Source organism: Moschus berezovskii, chromosome 6 (genome assembly GCF_049115385.1).
Source record: "Moschus berezovskii isolate FMDL1 chromosome 6, NW_MosBer_1.0, whole genome shotgun sequence".
NCBI lineage: Eukaryota > Metazoa > Chordata > Mammalia > Artiodactyla > Moschidae > Moschus > Moschus berezovskii.
Window position 1 is genome coordinate 109,141,365 of NC_142465.1, and position 21,462 is coordinate 109,162,826.

Consider the following 21,462-nt stretch of genomic DNA (forward strand, 5'->3'; position numbering starts at 1 on the left):
ATATATTTATCTTAAAAAGAAACAAAAACATGTGACTCACTGGTTTAAAATCCCAATGTATGTTCAGTCTATCTTTGACTGCCTTGGAACATGGCTCTAAAGTGGGCTTCTCGCCTTTGCCGGGGTCTGTCAGACAGCGATCGTCAGCATCTCTCTGTGCAATCAGTGGTCCAACATAGAATTCCCCAGTTAGGTGATAGTAGACGTTCTGCAAGAGAACAAAAGGATCTGCCATGGACCGTCAGTCAGGGATGCCCTTGACCTCACAGAGGACGCAGACTGCTCTTGGGTCTCTTAGACACCCAGTCACCACCACGGAGGAATCCTTGAGCACTCCTGGGTGTCAAGGAGTCTCCTCTGTTCCCTTCCCCATCCCCAGCTGATTCGAGAAAGAAGACCAGGCATGACAAAAAGACACTAGCCTGCTTCCTTCCACACGAGGGCTCCAACAGAATCATTTCCTACTGGACAAGGGAGCTTATCTTGGAAAACAGAAGCAACACAGCTCAGCTTCAGGAGCTGTCATTATAAACACCAGTTAAGGACTTGTTGTCAAAAAACCTTTCAAATGCTCAATCACTCCGACTTGCTCTGTGAATTTGGACAAATTAGTTGTTTTCCTGCCTCCTTTTTTTTTTTTCAATGCTATCTACCCTGTAGACCTCAAAAGGTTCCCGTGAGGGCAATATGCAAAGTAACATGACAGCTGGAAAAAGTCCCCTGGGTGCACCCTCCATGTGGTCCCCGATCTCTCCTACCCCATGGAGGGGCTTCCATTCAGCTTCTCTCTTCCCTAACCCTCTGTTTCCTTCTCTATGGAAGAAGCCACAGGGAGCATCACCTGTCCACCTTCCAAGGCATTCAAGGAGGCAGCGGGAAGATGGAAGGGGCAGGGGAGGAGGAGAAAAGGAAGGGATTGGAGGTCGATTTCAGTGAAGGTATTACCATAGAGAGTGCAGCCTTCCTACCCACACTTCCTGTACCTGAGTTGGAATGGCCTCTCAGGTGAGCTCGAAGGGCTGAGTACAAGCACAGGTTTGGGCTTCTGCTTGACCCGTTACCCAGACCGCTCAGCTCCTGTCTCCCCATCACCTAACACCAAGTCCAAACCTGCCAAGGACTGAGCCACAGCAGACTGACCGGTGGGCCGGAGCAGGACAATACCTGGGGACTGTATTGATGGCAGTGATGCATAATGGGGGTGTCGCCTGGGACAGCACCCTGGTCCAGGCAGACGCGTTCATCCAACGTGTTTTTCATCTGAGGGAGCAAAACACACAGCAACACGGTTGGAAAGAGGCAGAAAAGGAGGTTCCCCGACCCTCCCAGGGCCCTGCACCTTTGCCAGTACTCCAAGGGTACCCAAAAGGGGTAAGGGTTTGAGATCCTGGCAGCCACTTTCTGAGCACTAGACAAATGCCAAAGCGAAACTCTGCTGTGATGCGCTTCCTGGGAATGAAGGAGGAAAGAGACAGAACAGGCTCCATCTTGAAAGCAGGACCCCATCTTGGGCCGGACTGTGAACTTTGAGCAATATGCCCAATATTTCCAGTATCTATGGAAACGACATACCAACTGGAAAACCAGACGCCCCAGGTGGAAGAGCCTCCAGGGCTTGTACCTAGACTCCCCATTGCCTAAAAGAATACCCTAATTATCTGTGTAACCAAATAGAATCATAAATTTATTGTGCTTATTGGGGTATGACTACAGGCCTATTGATAATTGTCCACTGTTAACTACCTAGGCTTAAGGCATATCACTGGTTAACTTTGATTGTATCTTTCTTGTCCTTTGTTCAGACTAGTTTCAGGGAATTTGGGGAGGTGGGTTTGGGCACGTATATTTAGGGTATATAAGTGAAGTGAAGTCGATCAGTCGTGTCCGACTCTCTGCAGTCCCATGGACTGTAGCCTACCAGGCTCCTCAGTCCATGGAATTTTCCAGGCAAGAATACTGGAATGGGTTGCCATTTCCTTCTCCAGGGGATCTTCCCAACCCAGGGATCGAACCCGGGTCTCCTGCACTGCAGGCAGACACTTTACCGTCTGAGCCACCAGGGAAGCCCAAAGGTTTTCACAAAAACTGGTCAGAGTCCTTGGTTAAGAGGAGACTCTGCTTGGGTCTGCTGGTGTAATAAACTGCACTCCACTATCTGCACTGTCCTTCTGAGTGAGTTTGTTTCCCGGAACACGTGGCTACAACAGGAATACCCACTCCTCAGACCTTCATAGCACAGGTAAAGGAAGGTCTCCTACACCCAGATTCAGGGGGGTGAGGTCACACACCCTGGTGGGCCGAGGAACTGTGAGGGTCAGAGCAAGGACAGCTGTTTACAAAGTAAGGAAGCAGAGGCAAAGAGAAGGAAAAGATGGAGACTGGGGAGTGAGAGAGGAAAGAAAACCAAGAGGGCTGGAGGAGAGAGTTGGGGGTAGGAAGAGAATGGGGGGAGTGGGTTTTGAAAACCCTTGTCCGGAAAGTCATGAGACTCAGCTCTCTTCATCTTTTACAGGCAAATGTTTAAAACCTGCAATGCAGTTTCGTAAAACGTACTCTTCCATAGGCCACAATGCTGCGGACTGGTTTCAGGAGAGGATAAACATTTTTCAGATACCAGTCAAAAGTTTTGCATTTCAGTTTCTCGCGGAGTGCCATTCTGGAAGAAATGTCTCCAAAATCGATTCCGGAGTTCTGCAAAGAAAACACGGGACATGGCTGCACTCTGTAACACCCTGGACACCACCATGTAGGTGTGCTCAGTCGTGTCTGACTCTGTGCAACCCCATGGACTGCAGCCCGCCAGGCTCCTCTGTCTATGGGATTCTCCAGGCAAGAATACTGGAGTGGTTGCCATTTCCTCCTCCAGGAAATCTTCCTGACCCAGGAATCGAACCTGTGCCTCCTGCACTGGCCGGCAAGTTCTTTACCACTGAGGGATTAGGGAAACAGATAGTGCAGGAGGAAAGCAATATTTTCCTGATTCCCTGTAAGATCTTAACCTTTATCATGTATAGTTTTCCAGGGAAATTGGAAGAAGCTTGACCCCCTAGGAATTTCTGCTGGTCTCATAGGTGCTTTTGAGGCCTGTGTGTCCAGGTTTATGTCTCATCAGTAGCAAGCTGATGCAGACTGCTCCTGTTTGAGACGATATTCACGTCAAGCAGGCACAAAATGACTCTCATGATGGCCAGGAAGGGCTTCCAAAAGGAGCACTCTGGCAGCAAGACTGGGAGGTTAAAGGAGACGTCCTGGATGTGGTATCCATGGGGAATCAAAGTGGAAGGATGCTTGAACCCAGAGTCGCAGCTCAGGGACAGAGACAGCATGTCCTATCAGCCTCAGGGACTAAGGCCAATGCTGTGACCCTAGCCAAGGAGGTTTCCCTTGTTCACACGTGTTCAGTAGAATTACACTGCCTTCTACCACCATCCCTCACCCCACTGCCAAGTTCACGTCCTCTTCAGACAGTGAATCTTTGTCCACTCCTGCCCCACAGGAATCCCCCGGTATAGATGACGGATGAAGGGCAGAGAATCTAGAGGTTTCCTTGGTTTGAATCCTGTCTCTGCTCTTAGGACCTTATTACCTTAAATGGCTTTTCCCCTTCCATTCTGTGTGTCAGTTTCCTCACTGGTAAACTTAGAATAAAAAATAAACCTTACACCAGAGCTATGTGGTAATAGCCGTGCGTGCCGGAAACTTAGTCCTGGGACACAAACGCTAATGCCATTGTCCTCACACTGTGAGGATGTGACTTCAGGTCTTTAGGGCTGGAGTGGCCCTGTTGCAGAGAAAAGCCAATTCTGACTCCTGGCTGAAACTGTTTCTTTGACTTGCTTTCCGTTGCTCTTCTTATAATCATACCTAATGGGCTGTCTCAGAGAATCCTGACCCTCTGTCTGACTCTTGAAGTGCCTTTGTTCATAACCCTGTCCACTTGTGGATGGCAGGAAGGAAGAAATCAACACACCCCCTTGCCTAAGGCTTGCTGTCCTAGGAGATGTTTGCAAGATTAATGGCCTTTTTACTTTGTTTCCTCAACTTCCTCCCCTCCATCTCTGATCTATAAAAGAATAGGACATCCAGACCCCATAAGATGGCTATTTTGAGACATTCCTTTGCCATCTTCTGATGAATAAAGTCATATTCCTTGCCTCAACACCTCATCTCTTGGATTCATTGGCTCATTGTACAGTGAGCAGGCCAAGCTTGGGCTCTTGTCCCTTCCCATCCCCACCAGGACCACCACCTCTTCCTCCTCCTCCATCCTTCTCAGCTTCTGTCCCATCCAGGACGAACCTGGAGAGGTATGTTCCAGGCCATGTAGACCATGTCTCTGTACTCGTCCATCCAGATTTCAGCCACTCTCAGGGCGTTCCGCTTCATGGGAATTGTCAGGTCTAAAGAGTAGGGCTTGTGGTGTCTCTCCAGGTGGGCGACTCGGGAGCAGGGCAAGACCTCAATCCTACCTCCACATTGCCACACCTGTAAGGGAAGGAAAAATAAAATCGCCTGGGCAAGCTGGACACACAGCCGTTAAGAGCACAGCCTGTTGACAGGGATACCACTCTTCGGAACCACTTTTTAAAGAGTGTAGGGACTTCCCTGGCAGTCCAGTGGTTAAGACTCCGCACTTCCACTGCAGGGGGTAAGGGTTTGATCCCTGGTTGGGGAACTAAGATCCCACATGCCTGGTGACCAAAAATCTAGAACATAAACCAGAAGCAATATTGTAAAAAGTTCAATAAAGACTTTAAAAATGGACCACATTTTTTTAAAAAAAATTTCAATAGAGTGTAAATTCAGTCCTTCTACCTGTCTCTGTGAACCTCCCAACCTATTCATTGAAAACAAACTGCTTATAATAGCTAGGACATGGAAGCAATCTAGATGTCCGTCTGCAGACGAATGGATAAGAAAGCTGCAGTACATATACACAATGGAGTATCCATTAAAAAGAATACATTTGAAACAGTTCTAATGAGGTGGATGAAACTGGAGCCTATTATACAGAGTGAAGTAAATCATAAAGAAAAACACCAATACAGTATACTAACGCATATATGTGGAATTTAGAAAGATGGTAACGATAACACTGTATGCGAGACAGCAAAAGAGACACAGATGTATAGAACAGTCTTTTGGACTCTGTGGGAGAGGGCGAGGGTGGGATGACTTGGGAGAATGGCATTGAAACATGGATATCATCATATGTGAAATGAATCACCAGTCCAGTTTCGATGCATGATACAGGATGCTCGGGGCTGGTGCACTGGGATGACCCAGAGGGATGATATGGGAAGGGAGGTGGGAGGGGGGTTCAAGATGGGGAACACATGTACACCCGGGGCGGATTCATGTCAATGTATGGCAAAACCAATACAATAATGTAAAGTAATTAGCCTCCAATTAAATTTTTTTAAAAAAGAAAAGAAACTGCTTCTCTCCTGTCACTCAGAAGCTCCAGAAATCCCATCAGGCATGAGCTCTGGCCCACAGGAACTGTGAGATAATCAATGGGTCTTGCTTTGAGCCACTAAGTTTGTGATAATTTTGTTACACTGCAATTGATAACTAATACAGGTAATTGTTGACCAAGAGATACCGACTTATGATCTAGTCATAAACATTCTTCCTTCTTATCCTGATGGATACAGACATACTTGTCAGTCCATACATTCTAATATGTGGCTTAAAATATTCAAAAATACTGTCTCTGTCCCAGTCGACAATAGAACTAGTAGATGCAGATCTACTACTTCGTCCCTGTAGAAGATACATCTAGTGATGAGTGTGTTCTCTTCACAGATGTCCAAGTGAGCTGCATTTTCTGGGAAATACTAGCCCGTTTGGTTACTATGCTTAGTCGCTTAGTCGTGTCCAACTCTTTGCAACTCCATGGACTGCAGACTGCCAGGCACCTCTGTCCATGGGGATTCAGGCAAGAATACTGGAGTGGGTTGCCATGCCCTCCTCTAGGGGATCTTCCCGACCCAAGGATTGTACACAGGTCTCCCACATTGCAGAAGGATCTCTTACCAACTGAGACACCAGGGAAGCCCTTCCAGCAGTGGTTAACAACCTACCGCACTCCTATCTGCGAATCCCTGAACATCTCAGGTCCAGTGGCTCAGTTAAAAACCTTGGGAGGGGTTATACTAGACCAACAACTTGCAGATTTTTCTGTCTCAACTTATTTCCACTTGCCAGATGTCCCCACCCACCCACCATCCACTCCCTCCCTCTTTCTCTGAAACACTTGAAAAGAAACAAGAAGTTTCTGATTATAGTATCAATGGCTTACTTTGCATCACACACCATCCTGACATTTTTCACCAAGTAGGCATTGTGATTATTCCCATTAAGGTAATGGGCCCACCCTTACCAGCTAAGAAATGACAAAGCCAGAAGGATTCTGTGATGCTCTGGCACAGTGCCAGGGATACACAAGGTGCTGAACCAGGGTGGGTGTACTTTCTCTCCATTCAGACCAAAACTCCATCTGTATTTATACACATCCAGCAACACCATCAGTGCCATGGCCTCTAGGTGTCAGAATAAAACATCACATGTTCTCCAAGGTCTGTTCCTAGAGAAATGTACATCCTAGCAAATGCTTAGAGGTTTGAAAGGACAAATGGCCACATGCACAAACCACAGAAGCTGACTACGAGTACTGTTTTATCAAGAAAAGGGAAGAATGACTCTTCAGAGGGTATGGCAACTCACTCTAGTATTCTTGCCTGGAGAATTCCATGGACAAAGGAGCCTGGAATGAGTGGAGTGGGTTGCCATGCCCTCCTCCAGGGGATCTTCCTGACCCAGGGATCAAATCCACATCTCTTACATCTCCTGCTTCGGCAGGCAGGTTCTTTATCACTGAGCCACCTGAGAAGCTGTTCTCTTCATACCGATGAGAATACAGATGTGTTGTTGAGTGTATCAGAACAATGAGATGGAATAGGTTTGGTTCCCAACACCCTGCTGGTGGTAATTTAGTCACTAAGTCATGTCCAACCCATGTGACCCTACGGACTATAGCCAGACAGGCTCCTCGGTCCATAGGATTTCCCAGGCAAGAATACTGGAGTGGGTTGCCACTTCCTACTCCAGGGGATCTTCCCAATCCAGGGATCAAACCCACGTCTCCTGCATTGCAGGCGGTCTCCTGGGCTGTAGGTAGATTCTCTACTGCTGAGCCACCAGGGAAGACTGGAGCTGTCATCTGCGTCCTGAACTGCTCAAGTTCAAACTGGAACAGGAGTTAACTTCTATCTCATTTAAATCTCTGTTATTTTGGCCTCTGTCACAGAAATCAAACAAGGATTCTAATTCTCAAACATTTATAAATCATTTCACATTTGAACTGCACTGTCATCCTTAGGAGGGAAATAAACTGGGGCTTCCCTGGTGGCTCATGCGAGAAGAATCACCTGCAAGGCAGGGGATGAGGGATCGATCCCTGGGTCAGGAAGAAGATCTCCTGGAGAAGAAAATGGCGACACATTCCAGGACTCTTGCCGGGGAAAATTCCATGGACAAAAGATCCAGAAGGGCTACAGTCCACTCAAGTGTTCAGTTGCTACAGTCCATGGAGATGCAAAAGAGTTGGACCCGACTTAGGGACTAAACAACAACAAAACTGGGGAACAGATCATGAAAGAAAATGGACATGAACTCATGTCATCCTGTCAGCTGTTTGGCTGTCCATAGGGGGACAGATTGGCTGCCCACACATCTATATCCTCTTGTCCCTCTGCCCATTCCAGTTCCTGTCTGACTGGTCTTGCAGAGAACCACCCACCCCAAAGTTGGTGTATCTCAGGAGATGCTTGGAATATGCCTGAAGTCATCAGGAAAATAGGAACACCATCTTCCCAGCAGTATCTCCCAGACTATACAGACCTATACCAAGAAGCTCCACACTACAAGTTCCACAGCCTCTCCTTAGTGACCTGGAAACATGAGGATTTGTTCACCTCTTGAGCCAATGGCATCCATCCTTGTTCCAAGATTCTAGAGATCCTCTACCTTACCCTTCTGCTTTGTCCCATAATGAGAATGGAAACGTACCTACCCTCAGGCTAAGTTCCACATTCTCTCCTCCATAAGTCAGCATCCCAGCATCCAGAGAGCCAATTTCTTCCAAGAAGAGCCTGTTGGCAGCCAGGATGCCCATGATGGAAGGACTTCTGTGGGGTGCACGGCAAGAGAATCACTAACCCCGGACGCGGAATGTCAGGATGAAGGTGACGGGTGGAAGCTCAGTGAGGATGTAGCCTTTGAAACTCTCTCTACACAAGTTTCTTCTTATCCTGAAGGCTTTCCCTAAATCCTCAGTCTGAACTAAGAGCACGGAGCCTTCCCGTCTCACGTTATATTGAAATCCATCTTGGTATCCCTACTTCATAGCCTGATAAATGTTGAAAGGGGTTGAAATGCTTTCTAAAACATTATACACTTTGCTTTTGCTTAAAATTCCTTAAATAGCCAAAGTATCTGTGATTTCTTTTCTGGGATCAGCTCACTCTTTTTTTTTAACTTTTAATTTTGTGTTGGGATATAGCCAATTAACAACGTTGTGATAGCTTCCCATGAACAGTGAAGAGACTCAGCCATACATAGACATGTATCCATTCTCCCCCAAACCCCCCTACCATCCAGGCTGCCACGTAACCTTGAGCAGAGTTCCATGTGCTCTGCAGTAGGTCCGTGTCGGTTATGAGATCTGCTTCTTTTTTTCTCTATCCACTGTCCTTCACCCCAACTCCTCTGCTCCTCTCACCCCGCTCCTAAGACTACCACCAAGGACAAAAAAGCCCAGACCACCCATCACTGATTTCCCCCAGACTAGTCAAGTTTCCCAAGCTCATGCAGACTGACCTCACAGGAGCAGTGACATCGTGGAGATCAATCCAGTCTTTCGGCAGTGCATCATAGCGGCACCAGAGTTCCCAATCAAACCCGTCAACTGCCAGTGCATACTTAATCAGTTCAAAGGTGTCAAAAAGAATGTTGTCAAACACAGGAGACACGATCACAGCGCGGTCTTCCTGAATCCGAGCCAAGATGGGCTCCGCCCTGCAAGAAGGGTGTGTAACAGACCCAGGTGGGATTTGAGGATAACAGCCAAAGCGAGCAGACAAAGCTGCTCCCTCCCATCCCCTTGTCCTGACCCTGACCACCTTCTTCACTCAGGCCATGCTGGCTAGTGGGCAGAACTCTCCAGAGTGCCGAGAATCTGCAGGTTTGAGAAATAGCTGGGGCTGACCCCAGTCAAGAGCACATTTTAAACTGGGATACCCAAGTACCAACCCCAAGCCACTGTGAGCAGTGCAATCAGTATCTGCCTGAATTTGCTTTACTTCTTGGGTCTCCCTGCTTCCAAAATAACATCTCTTTACTAACTGATTCCCCACATTCTTTGAATAACACAGCTCTTCGTATCATAGAACTTCATGGGAAAACCTTAAGAATTACCAAAAGATAGTCTCTTCGTGTATGGGTGTGAGATTTGGACCATAAAGAAAGCTGAGTGCTGAAGAATTGATGCTTTTGAACTGTGATGCTGGAGAAGACTTTTGAGAGTCCCTTGGACTGCAAGGAGATCCAACCAGTCCATCCTAAAGGAAATCAATTCTGAATACTCACTGGAAGAACTGATGCTGAAGCTCCAATACTTTGGCCACCTGATGTGAAGAACTGACTCTTAGAAAAGACCCTGATGCTGGGAAAGATTGAAGGCAGGAGGAGAAGGGGACAACAGAGGATGAGATGGTTGGATGGCATCACTGACTCAATGGACATGAGTTTCAGCAAGCTCCGGAAGCTGGTGATGGACAGGAAAGCCTGGCATACTGCAGTCCATGGGGTCACAAAGAGTTGGACACGACTAAGCAACTGAACTGAACCTCTTCATTTTACAGATAAAGTAATTTGTTTGTTTAGTTGCTAAGTCGTGTCCAACTCTTTTGCGACCCCATGGACTATAACCTACCAGGCTCCTCTGTCCTTGGGGATTCAGGCAAGAATACTGGAGTGTGTTGCCATTTCCTACTCCAGGATATCTTCCCAACCCAGGGATCGAACCTGCATCTCCAGCATTGACAGGCAGATTCTTTACTGCTGAGCCACTAGGGAAGCCTTAAGTTTTGACTCATTCAAAGTCACAAAATATCTGGCATAGTCAGGGTTGGTATACAGTTGTCAATACTCCAAGCCTATTGTTTTTTCTCTAGACTACTTCCTGCAGCCAAACAAAGTCCTTGAATGAAAACATCCTGTTTTTGGAGCTTCCCTTAAGTTCTGGTATTCACTTTCCCTACTTCCACAATATCCTGTCTCTGCTCATTGTATGTACAATTTCTCCTCTCTCCCCTCCCCCTCATGGAGCCCCTGGAGCCTTACCACCCAACATTCACTTCAACATGAGCATCCAAGATGGCAACCACATCAGCCGTGGCCGCTTCCCTGCCGGTGTTGCGAGCAGCAGCCAGACCTCTTCTCTCGGTGTGCCGTATTATCTTCAGGAGTCCTGGAGACTTCTGGTTGTAAAGCTTAATCTTCTCGTCCAAGTCTGCCTTTAATTCTCCTGCCAACCAAAGGCACACCTATAGAAATTCTGAGTGCAATAATCAACATGGTGCAGAGATTTTATGCTAGGATATCGTAATGGTTGGACTACCTCTAGCATAGGGTGAGCAATTCTACAGACTTGACTTTCCCCTACACCAGCTTCTCCTCTGCCTTCCATCCTCAGAATTAATGTTCCCATTCTTAATCTTTCTCTTGAGGTTAAACTATCTTAGCACAGTAAAACTGCTGTATCAGGCACTGTTACAGGTACTTTAAGCATATTGAGAAATTATTATAAGAATGAATGGGATGAGAGAACACCATAATTTGAAAAGACACAGGCACTCCAATGTTCATTGCAGCACTATTTACATTAGCCAGGACTTGGAAGGGACCTAAACATCCATCAACAGGAATGGATAAAGAAGATGTGGTACATATATACAATGGAATATTACTCAGTCATAAAAAAGAATGAAGTTGTGTCATTTGCAGAGACATGAGTGGATCTAGAGACTGTTACGCAGAATGAAGTAAGTCAGAAAGAGAAAACTAAATATGAGATTAACACATAATGTGGAATCTAGAAAAATGATATAGATGATCTTATTTGCAAAACAAAGGCACAGATGTTGAGAACAAATATGGACACCAAAGGGAGAAAGTGTGGGTGAGATGAACTGGGAGATTGGGATTGACACATATACACTGTGACACTGTGTATAAGATAGATAACTAATGAGAACCTGGGGTTTCCCTGGTGGCTCAGACAGTAAAGAATCTGCCTGCAATGCAGGAGACATGAGGTTGATCCTTGGGTCAGGGAACTCAGTGCTCTGTGGTGACCTACATAGGAATGAAATTCAAAAAAAAGAGGATATAGCTGATTTACTTTGCTGTACAGTATAAACCAACACAACATTGTAGAGCAGAGTCGGACACGACTGAGCGACTAAACTGAACTGAACTGAACTGAAAAGTTTTTAAAAAATGAATGGGACACACCTGACCTAACTAACGTAGGGTTGCTACTGGACAGACATTGCAGATACAGCCTGAATATCATCTCCACAGCTAAACTCTCCAGATTTTACGGAGAGCACATAAACAACTGAAATTGTTTCATCTTCTTTTAGATATTCCTATTTGACCGCTGAGGCCCAACTGGGATGGAATGCCCAGATGAATCTGCATTTCAGCTTCTATCTAATAAGTTTATCCCCAAAATGAAGAAGGCTGAGTGCCAAAGAATTGATGCTTTTGAACTGTGGTGTTGGAGAAGACTCTTGAGAGTCCCTTAGACTGCAAGGAGATCCAACCAGTCAACCCTAAAGGAAATCAGTCTTGAATATTCACTGGAGAGACTGATACTGAAGCTGAAGTGCCAATATTTTGGCCACCTGATGTGAAGATCTGACTCACTGGAAAAGATCCTGATGCTGGGAAAGATTGAACACAGGAAGAGAAGGGGATGACAAAGGATGAGATTGTTGGATGACATCACCGACTCAATGGACATGAGTCTGAGTGAGCTCCAGGAGATGGTGATGGACAGGGAGGCCTGGTGTGCTGCAGTCCATGGGGTCACAAAGAGCCAAACACAACTGAATGAATGAACAACAATCTCTAAAATAATGCCAACACGATTCACTCCTCCACGTTGTTCAGAGTTTCTTCTTCTCTCTCTCCTCTGTTTTAAAAAGAGATGTCTGTGCTATCCTATCATTTTTGAAAAACTTGGATTAAATCTGTTGACCCTTGAAATATTTGACTGGATGCAAATTAAGCTTCATATCTAGGGGGAACAAAGGAAGTGGGTACACCTCTCATGTCAATGTGTAGCATTTCAATCTTGCTACTATTGATGGTGAGGACAAGGAGAATTACGCTAGTCAGCATTTACTAGGGATAAGCCCTGGGCTGAGGACTGCACATGTGTTAATTCCCAAACAGCCCTGTGAGGAAGCACTATGGTTTTACAGATGGCGACACTGAAGTAGCAGAGACTCGCCACCACCTGAAGTCACGTGAGCAGTAAGCTTCTCCTGGGGCCAACGTGGTAGAGACTTCCAATCATTTTCCTCAATTTAACACACACACAAAAGATTTTAACACAATACATAATTCAGTGCAGGCTCAAACTGGCTGCTGTTCCCATGGTTACTGAGAGAGAAGGTGATTGCTGCCCCAATGACACCAATCAAAGAATGACCGACAGTTCCCTCTGCCATGCCCTCCCAAACAAATTATCTCCGTGGAAGACACAAACGGGTTCCTGACCCAAGTGAGCAGGATGTGTTATACATAGCGTCTGGAACAGCCTAGAGCTTTCTTTGGCTTCAAATAGTTAACGAACATAAGGTATTTAGAATAAATGATGTTAACTGCTATTACTACCTCTTTAATTCTCACTGTAGTCCATGAGATCATAATTATTCTCAACGTCCGTGCTTTGCAGACAAGGGAGCTAGTGCAGAAGTAAGTCACTCAAGGGATAGAGCTTGTAAGGGAGGAACTGAGATTCCATAAAGTGAAGACTCGAGTGCACTGCCTTCCACTTCTCCCTGTGTCATCTCAGGGCGGACTGGACCAGGCTGGGTGAGAGGGCAGGGCCTGAGCAAGAGACCCAGCCACTGTGGAGAGTCTCAGCACCCAGAGCTCCCTTCTCTCCAGGCTTAAATACCCAGGAAGATTGGGGTTTCCTCCTAGGGGATGATTCTGGGTCTCTTCCTGGTATCTGGGGTTTTCCTGTGGACCCGCCTCTCCCTCTGCAGTCTCCCTCATGGTGCATGGGCCTGACTGACTGCAGATTCACCACGTGGTTGGAGCACACTGTGTGACCTCTCTGTCTTAGTTTCTTCTTCTGTGTGACCAAGAGAATCATCCCCTATCTCGACTATGGGAAGATTAACGTGCCCAGCACAGTCAATAAACAGTCCCTCTCTTTTCCCTCCATGAGAAACCCAACTTCCTGTTCTCGTATGTGTGTGTGTGCTTCCTCAGTAGTGTCTGACTCTTTGCAACCCTATGGACTGTTGTCCCCCAGGCTCCTCTGTCCATGGGATTCTCCAGGCGAGAATACTGGAGTGGGTTGCCATGCCCTCCTCCAGGGGAACTTCCTGACTCAGGGATCGAACCTGCATCTCCTGGATGGGCAGGCGGGTTCTTTACCACAGTGCCTCCTGGGAAGCTAAGCTAAAACCCCTTTATCCTAGCATAATCCAAACATGGTCATTTTTATACTATTCCTTGATCAAGTTGCTCACCATTTGAGCTAAAATCATCCACTAAAATGACCTCCTTCAACAATTGAGGCGGGGTCCGCTGGATGATGCTGGTGATGGCTCGCTGGATGACAGACAGAGCTTCATCCACGAATATGAGGATGACGCTGAGAGATGGGAGCTGTGAAGGATACCGCTTCCAATGACACCTGTAAGAGACCTTTTATAGTAACCATATCACTCTTTTAATTACTTAAACATTGTTCTCCGAAGTCCCCCTTCACTACATAGGATGTTATAATAATTAAATCAGTTCACCAACTCTCAAACTCATTAGGACGGGAAACTGTCAGTTGCTTATCACAGTAGAAAGATTTTGCATTTGTCTGTCCAAAGTTCTCCAGTTGTGGGGATAAACTTCATTTCTTCTTGATTAATCATCAGTAGACTTTCTCCTTGAACAGTCAACCTGCCCCACAAAGAATTCCCGTTCCTTCCCCTGCCCCAAAGTAACTTCTTTGCCAGAAGTCCTCTTTCTGCCTCCCTTTCCCCACATTCTCAGACCTTCCATCATTTGGACACATCCCTCAACTTCACCACTACAGAGAGGTGGCAAACTCTCCAAAGAAGTGTGCTTGACACGTGCTTTAAATGTCACAGCTCACACTTAGTAAATGCTTACCATATGTGAGGCACTGGCTTACTCTTTTTTAACGTCCTCATCAAGATATATTTCACACACAATAAAAGTCACCCATTTAAAACTTCACAATTCATTGTTTTTAATAATATTCACAGAGCTGGGCAACCATCACCACCATCTAATTTTAGGACAGTTTCATCATGCTAGAAAGAAACCCCATATCCATTAGCAGTATTTCTTCATTTCTCCCCAATCCCATTCCCCCTCAGCCATAGGCAATTATTAATCTACTTTTTATCTCTATAGAATTGCCCGTTCTGGACTTTCTGTATAAATGGAAGCATACAATATGTCGTCTCTTGTGTTCGCCCAGAATAATGTTTTCAAAGTTCATCAATGTTGTACCATATGTCAGCACTTCACTTCTTTCTATTGTCAAATAATATTACATTGCATGGATATGTCACATATTTATCTATTCATCCAATACTGGACATTTAGGATGCTTCTACTTTTTGGCTGTTATAAATGCCACTATGAAAATTCTTGAATGAGTGTTTATGTTGGCATATTTTCATTTTACTATACACACACCTCACCCTAGGTGAAGATCTTTGGAGAAAGATCCTCTTGAGAGTCCCTTGGGCTGCAAGGAGATCAAATCAGTCAATCCTAAAGGAAATCAACCCTGAATATTCATTGGAAGGACTGATGCTGAAGCTGAAGCTCCCAATACTTTGGCTACCTGATGTGAGGAGCTGACTCATTAGAAAAGACCCTGACGATACTGGGAAAGACTGAAGGCAGGAGGAGAAGGGGACGACAGGATGAGATGGTTGGATGGCATCACCAACTCAATGGACGAGTTTGAGCAAGTTCCAGGAGTCGGTGAAGGACAGGGAAGCCTGGCAAGCTGCAGTCTATAGGTTCCAAAAAGTTGGACAAGACTGAATGACTGAACTGAACTGCACTGAAGAGTGAAATTGTTAAATCACGTGGTAACTCTACAGTTAACAACTTGATGAACTATTATACTGTTTTCTAAAGCGGCTGCACCATTTTACATTCCCACCAATAATAAATGATCGCTTCAATTTTTCTCCATGTTCTGGACAATATTTGCCTTGTCTGTCATTGGGATGATAGCCTTCCAAGAGTATGAAGTATTGTCTTACCATTGCTTTGATTTTCATTTCCCTAATAACCAACAGTGTGAACATAACTAATGGGGTGAACTCAGACATGACTCAGTGACTAGCACTTTCAATTTTCACTTCATGGCTGATTCACTTTGCCTAGAGCAGAAACTAACACAACACTGTAAAGCAACTGTACTCCAATAAAAAAAATTTTTTAAAGAATCAGAACACATTTCCCCTGATTACAGAACTGTCAAAAAAACAAATTCTCGGAAGGCAAAATGGAACATTATAAGGCTTTGAGAGATCAGGAAACAGAATATAAAAGTAACACAAATAAATAACATAAATAAACACAAGTTGGAAAAAAATTAAAAAGAGGAATTGCACAGTCTAAGCTTTTCTCCCCAAATCACTTCCTCCTTTTTCTTGCCACTCCAACATTGATGAAATGCAGAGTAATCGAGATTGACTCTGGAGACACATCAAGGGACTCCAAAAGGCCATGCAGGGAATTTCAAGTAACACTGAAAAGCCATACAGAAGTCTGCAAGAAGGATTTCTCCTTTCTCCTTGTTTCCTAGCACCTGACTGGCATGTGTAGACCAGTTTTGTCCAGTAGAATTTCCTGCAGTGATATAGATGATCTGTATATGCTGTCCATTGTGATCTACACTAGCCACATGTGGCTAGTAAACATTATAACAAGGCTATGTAAACTAAAAAAAAACTGCTTTTTAATTTAATCCAATTTTAATTAAATAGCCACATGTGACTGATGCTACCATATTGGATAGTGCAGTAAAATATACTAAAAAAAGTTTATTGGTTGGTTAACAGCTGCAGGAATTAATCTTTAGCAAATACTTCCAGTATAGAATTACAATTGCCCCTCACCCTTAGTGGGTTTCCCAGATGGCTCAGTGGTAAAGAATCCACCAGCCAAGCAGGAGAAGCAGGGGATGTGGGTTTAATCCCTGGGTCAGAAAGATCCCCTGGAGAAGAAATGACAACCTACTCCAGTATCCTTGCCTGGAGAATCCCATGGACAGAGGAGTCTGGTAGGCTGCAGTCCATGGGATCAAAGAGAGGCAGACACAACTCTGCACACCCACATGCACTCACTCACCCTTAGCAACAGCAGGGTACAAAGCAAGAAATATATAAGGTAAGCAATTTCTAAATGTTAGAGCTGTAAGTGTGTGCAAAGTTGCTTAAGTCAAGTCTGACTCTTTGCGACCCTATAGACTGTAGCCCGCCAGGCTCCTGTCTATGAGATTCTCCAGGAAAGAATACTGGAGTGGGTTGTCATGCCCTTCTCCAGGGGATCTTCCTGACCTAGGGATCGAACCCATGTCTCTTATGTCTCCCGCACTGGCAAGCAGGTTCTTTACCACTAGCACCACAGCCAGATCCCAGAAGTTAGAGCTATAAAGATAAGTTGTATGCAAATCACAACTTTGCTAGAAACTGCTGTTGTGGAAAGCAAATAAACTGATATGCACACATGCAAGAATTGCCAAACATCTTCTTATTGATACATTGGGATTTACTGAGGCAAGTTAGGCAGGCAGCAAGGCCAGCTTTCTGGGTGTGTGACTTGTGCAATCACACAGGTCCCGACACTTGTGAATTAACTCGATTTAATAATTTGCTGTCCATGGCAACCCACTCCAGTGTTCTTGCCTGGAGAATCCCAGGGACGGGGGAGCCTGGTGGGCTTCCGTCTATGGGGTCACACAGAGTCGGACACGACTGAAGTGACTTAGCAGCAGCAGCAGCAGCAGCAGCAGTCACCATCTTGAACTATTTTTTAGCAATTTTTAAAAAACAAGCCCCACATTTTCATTTTGCACTGGGCCCTGCAAGTTTTGTGACTAATCTGGTCATGGCATTTTTCTGAACTCCCTATTAAAGATTAACTATTGAAGCCCTGCTTTTCCATGTGTTTAATTGTTTGTTGGAACTTAATATCTACTTAGGGCTTCCCAGGTGGCTCAGTGGTACAGAATCTGCCTGCCAATGCATGAGACACAGGAGATATGGGTTTGATCCTAGGTCAGGAAGATCCCCTGGAAGAGGAAATGGCAACCCACTCCAGTATTCTTGCCTGGAGAATCCTATGGAAAGAGGAGCTTGGCGGGCTACAGTCCATGGACTTGAAAAAGAGTTGTACACGAAAGAAGCAACTGAGCATGCAGGATCTACTTAAAACTCAATGAAGTTTACTGATTCCCCTCAATGGCCTTTCTCTGGTCTCTGAAAGTTAAAGGGAGGATGTGACCACTTGGAGACTGCCAGGACTGGCATGTTTCTGGTATCAGACAACCATCCAGAAAACTGGGGAAACCAGTAGTGATGACCACCACTTTGCGTCTTGCTGGTGGGCTGCCATCTATGTGGTCACACAGAGTAAGACATGACTGAAGTGATTTAGCAGCAGCAGCAGTAGCAGACATGGGAGGCCTTTCCTCATATTATCTTATAATTTATGTGACGGCTCTGAATCACTAAATTACTTCTTTCTCAGAGAAAGTCCAAGGAGGACTTTCCTGGTGGTCCAGTGGACAGAAATCAATCTGCCAATGCAGGGGACACAGGTTTGATCCCTGATGCAGGAAGATTCTATATGCCGCAGAGCAACTAAGCCCATGTGCCACGGCTACTAAGCCGGTGCTGTAGAGCCTGTGCTCTGCAACAAGAGAAGCCATCGCAAAGAGAAGCCCACGTACCGCAACAAAGAAGAGTCCCAGCTTGTGACAACTAGAGAAAGCCCTCATGCAGCAGTGAGGACCCAGCACAGTCAAAAATAAATAATAAATAAAATAAAATTTTTAAAGTCCAGGGAGTGGTCTTCCTATAGTTCTGAAAGCATGGTGGTTTCCAGGATGCCTTAGTTCTAGAATCCATCCATTGGAGTCACATGGGTTTTTTTGTTTTTTTTTATGGTCAGCAGGACGGAAGAGCATGCATTTGGTTTGTAAGCAGCAGATATGACTCATGTTATTCAAGTATAGAAGGGTACTTGAATCAGACATAGTTTGCATCCACACTAATACTTTCTAACAAGCAGTTTCATGATTTAATCTCTATAGAATTCAACCTTAATGCTCCAAAATGCGTCAGTTACCCACTGATCTCAGCATATTATCCACACACCTAAAGACTTAAATGATGAAATTGAGGCAGGTTCCAAGGAAAGTAGGAGAAATGCAGAGATGCACACCCAGACACACCTTAGTCCAAACACCGAAAGCCAAAGATAAAATATTGAAAGTAGTCAGAGAAAAATGACTCACCACATACAAGGAGACCCTCAACAATATTAAGAGTTGACATCTCATCAAATACAATAAAAATAGAAAGTAGTAGGACAGCATACTGAAATTGTCCAAAGAAAAAAGACTGTCAACAAAGCATCTTACATCTTTCAAATGTGAAGAGGAAATAAAGGCAAGCAAACATTGAGAGAATTTGTTGGTAGCAGACTACCTTAAAAGAAATACGAATTTCTTTTTCTATACTTGTTTTTTATTATTTTAACATTTTTTAACTGTTTATTTTATATTGGCGTATAGTTGATTAACAATGTTGTGATAACTTCAGGTATACAGTAAAGCGATTCAGTTATCTCTTATTTTTCAAATTATTTTCCCATTTAGATTGTTTCATAATATTGAGCAGAATTCCCTGTGATATACAGTAGGTCCTTGCTGGTTACCTATGTTAAATATAGTAGCATATACATGTTAAGCCCAAACTTCCTAACTATCTCTTCCTCTTTCCCTCCCATCCAGTAACCCTAAGTTCATTCTCTAAGTCTGTGAGTCTTTTTAGGCTAAAAGCAAATGATCTTGGGCCATAATGCAAATACACACACATACACACACAGGCAAAAACAAAGAGCACCAGCAAAGGTAACTGTGTGATTATAAAAGACAATGTATTTCTTCTCTTAACACTTTAAAAGCAATTGTATTTTTTAAAGTGTATGTATTATTGGGACTATAACATACAGCAGTTTAATATACTTGACAAAACAGCACAAAAGGAATGGATGGGAGCAAAACTGTGTTGAAGAAAAGAAATAACACCAGATGGTAAATTGAGTCTACAGGAGTAAGTGCAGAGAATCAGACATGGTAAATAAGATAAATATAACACACTGTAAATTTATACTTCCTCTCCTTTTTTCTCATCTTCTTTAATAGACATAAAATTATGTAATGTAATCATAATAGTATATTTTGGAGTTTGTACCATACAATTTGAAATATGTATAAAAATAATAGAAAAAACGAGGAAGAGGGAATAGAGCTATAAATATAATCTTCCTATATCTCAATGAAATAAGTCTAAATAGACTCTGATAAGTTAAGATGCATGTGACAAGTCATAGAACAACCATTAAGAAAACAACTATAAAAATATACTGAAAAGTTATTTAAAGAATTATACTGTTACATTAGAAAATAGCCACTTAATGTAAAAAACAAGCAGTAATGAAGGAATAGAGGGAAAACGAGAGACATTAGAAAACAAAAATAGAATGGCAGAGGTGAATCCAACTATGTCAATAAAAACAATGATTGTGGGTGAATTAAGCAATCCAATCAAAAGGTAAATATTGTCTGACTGCATTTTTTCAAAAAAGGTCCAACTATATGCGGAACGCTGGGGTGGAAGAAGCACAAGCTGGAATCAAGATTGCTGGGAGAAATATCAATAACCTCAGATATGCAGATGATACCACCCTTATGGCAGAAAGTGAAGAAGAACTAAAAAGCCTCTTGATGTAAGTGAAAGAGGAGAGTGAAAAGTTTGGCTTGAAGCTCAACATTCAGAAAACGAAGATCATGGCATCTGGTCCCATCACTTCATGGGAAATAGATGGGGAAACAGTGGAAACAGTGTCAGACTTTATTTTTTTTGGCTCTAGTCAAGGCTATGGTTTTTCCCATGGTCATGTATGGATGTGAGAGTTGGACTGTGAAGAAAGCTGTTCGTCGAAGAATTGATGCTTTTGAACTGTGGTGCTGGAGAAGACTCTTGAGAGTCCCTTGGACTGCAAAGAGATCCAGCCAGTCCATTCTAAAGGAGATCAATCCTGGGTGTTCATTGGAAGGACTGATGCTAAAGCTGAAACTCCAGTACTTTGGCCACCTCATGCGATGAGTTGACTCCCTGGAAAAGAGTCTGATGCTGGGAGGGATTGGGGGCGGGAGGAGACGGGGACAACAGAGAATGAGATGTCTGGATGGCATCACCGACTCAATGGACATGAGTTTGAGTGAACTCTGGGAGTTGGTGATGGACAGCGAGGCCTGGCACGCTGTGATTCATGGGGTCGCAAAGAGTCGGACACGACTGAGCGACTGAACTGAACTGAACTGATATGCTGTCTTTAGGAAACATTTTAGATCAAAAGATACAAGTAGGTTGAAAGTAAACGATATATCCTCAAACAGCAACCATAAAAAGTTAAAGAGGTTATACTAACATCAGACAAAATAGATGGTAAAATAAAAATGTTGCTAGTTATAAAGGGAGAGACTTTGTAACCATAAAAGGATATAACCATCAGGAAGATATACCAATTTTAAACATATATTCCTAGCAAGAGAGTACCAAAATACACGAAACAAAACCTGACAGACTGAAGGGAGTAACAGACCAATCAGCAATAATCACTGGCGATTTCAATACCCTGCTTTCAAGGAAAGTGGAAAGGAAAGTGTTAGTCACTCAGTCATGTCCAACTCTTTTCAAGCCCATGAACTGTAGCCTGCCAGGCTTCTCTGTCCATGCGATTCTCTAGGCAAGAATACTGGACTGGGTTGCCATTTGCTTCTCCAGGGGATCTTCCCAACCCAGGGATCGA

General features: G+C 44.3%; 1 protein-coding gene across 3 annotated transcripts in view; it reads right to left on the reverse strand.

Annotated features, from left to right (window-relative positions):
- The window catches only part of GALNT8 (polypeptide N-acetylgalactosaminyltransferase 8), a 44,930-nt gene that overhangs the window by 8,504 nt on the left and 14,964 nt on the right, over nucleotides 1–21,462 (reverse strand). The window contains exons 3-10 of one of the 3 annotated variants that reach the window (XM_055394697.2): nucleotides 13,842–14,008; nucleotides 10,408–10,588; nucleotides 8,884–9,081; nucleotides 8,078–8,192; nucleotides 4,300–4,485; nucleotides 2,554–2,691; nucleotides 1,165–1,260; nucleotides 41–208 (exon numbers count right to left, since the gene is read on the reverse strand). In XM_055394697.2, coding sequence (XP_055250672.2) covers nucleotides 41–208; nucleotides 1,165–1,260; nucleotides 2,554–2,691; nucleotides 4,300–4,485; nucleotides 8,078–8,192; nucleotides 8,884–9,081; nucleotides 10,408–10,588; nucleotides 13,842–14,008 — 1,249 coding nt within the window. Of the gene's footprint in view, nucleotides 1–40; nucleotides 209–1,164; nucleotides 1,261–2,553; nucleotides 2,692–4,299; nucleotides 4,486–8,077; nucleotides 8,193–8,883; nucleotides 9,082–10,407; nucleotides 10,592–13,841; nucleotides 14,009–21,462 lie in introns of all 3 variants that reach the window. The other 2 variants (XM_055394696.2, XM_055394698.2) reach the window with 2 other exon arrangements.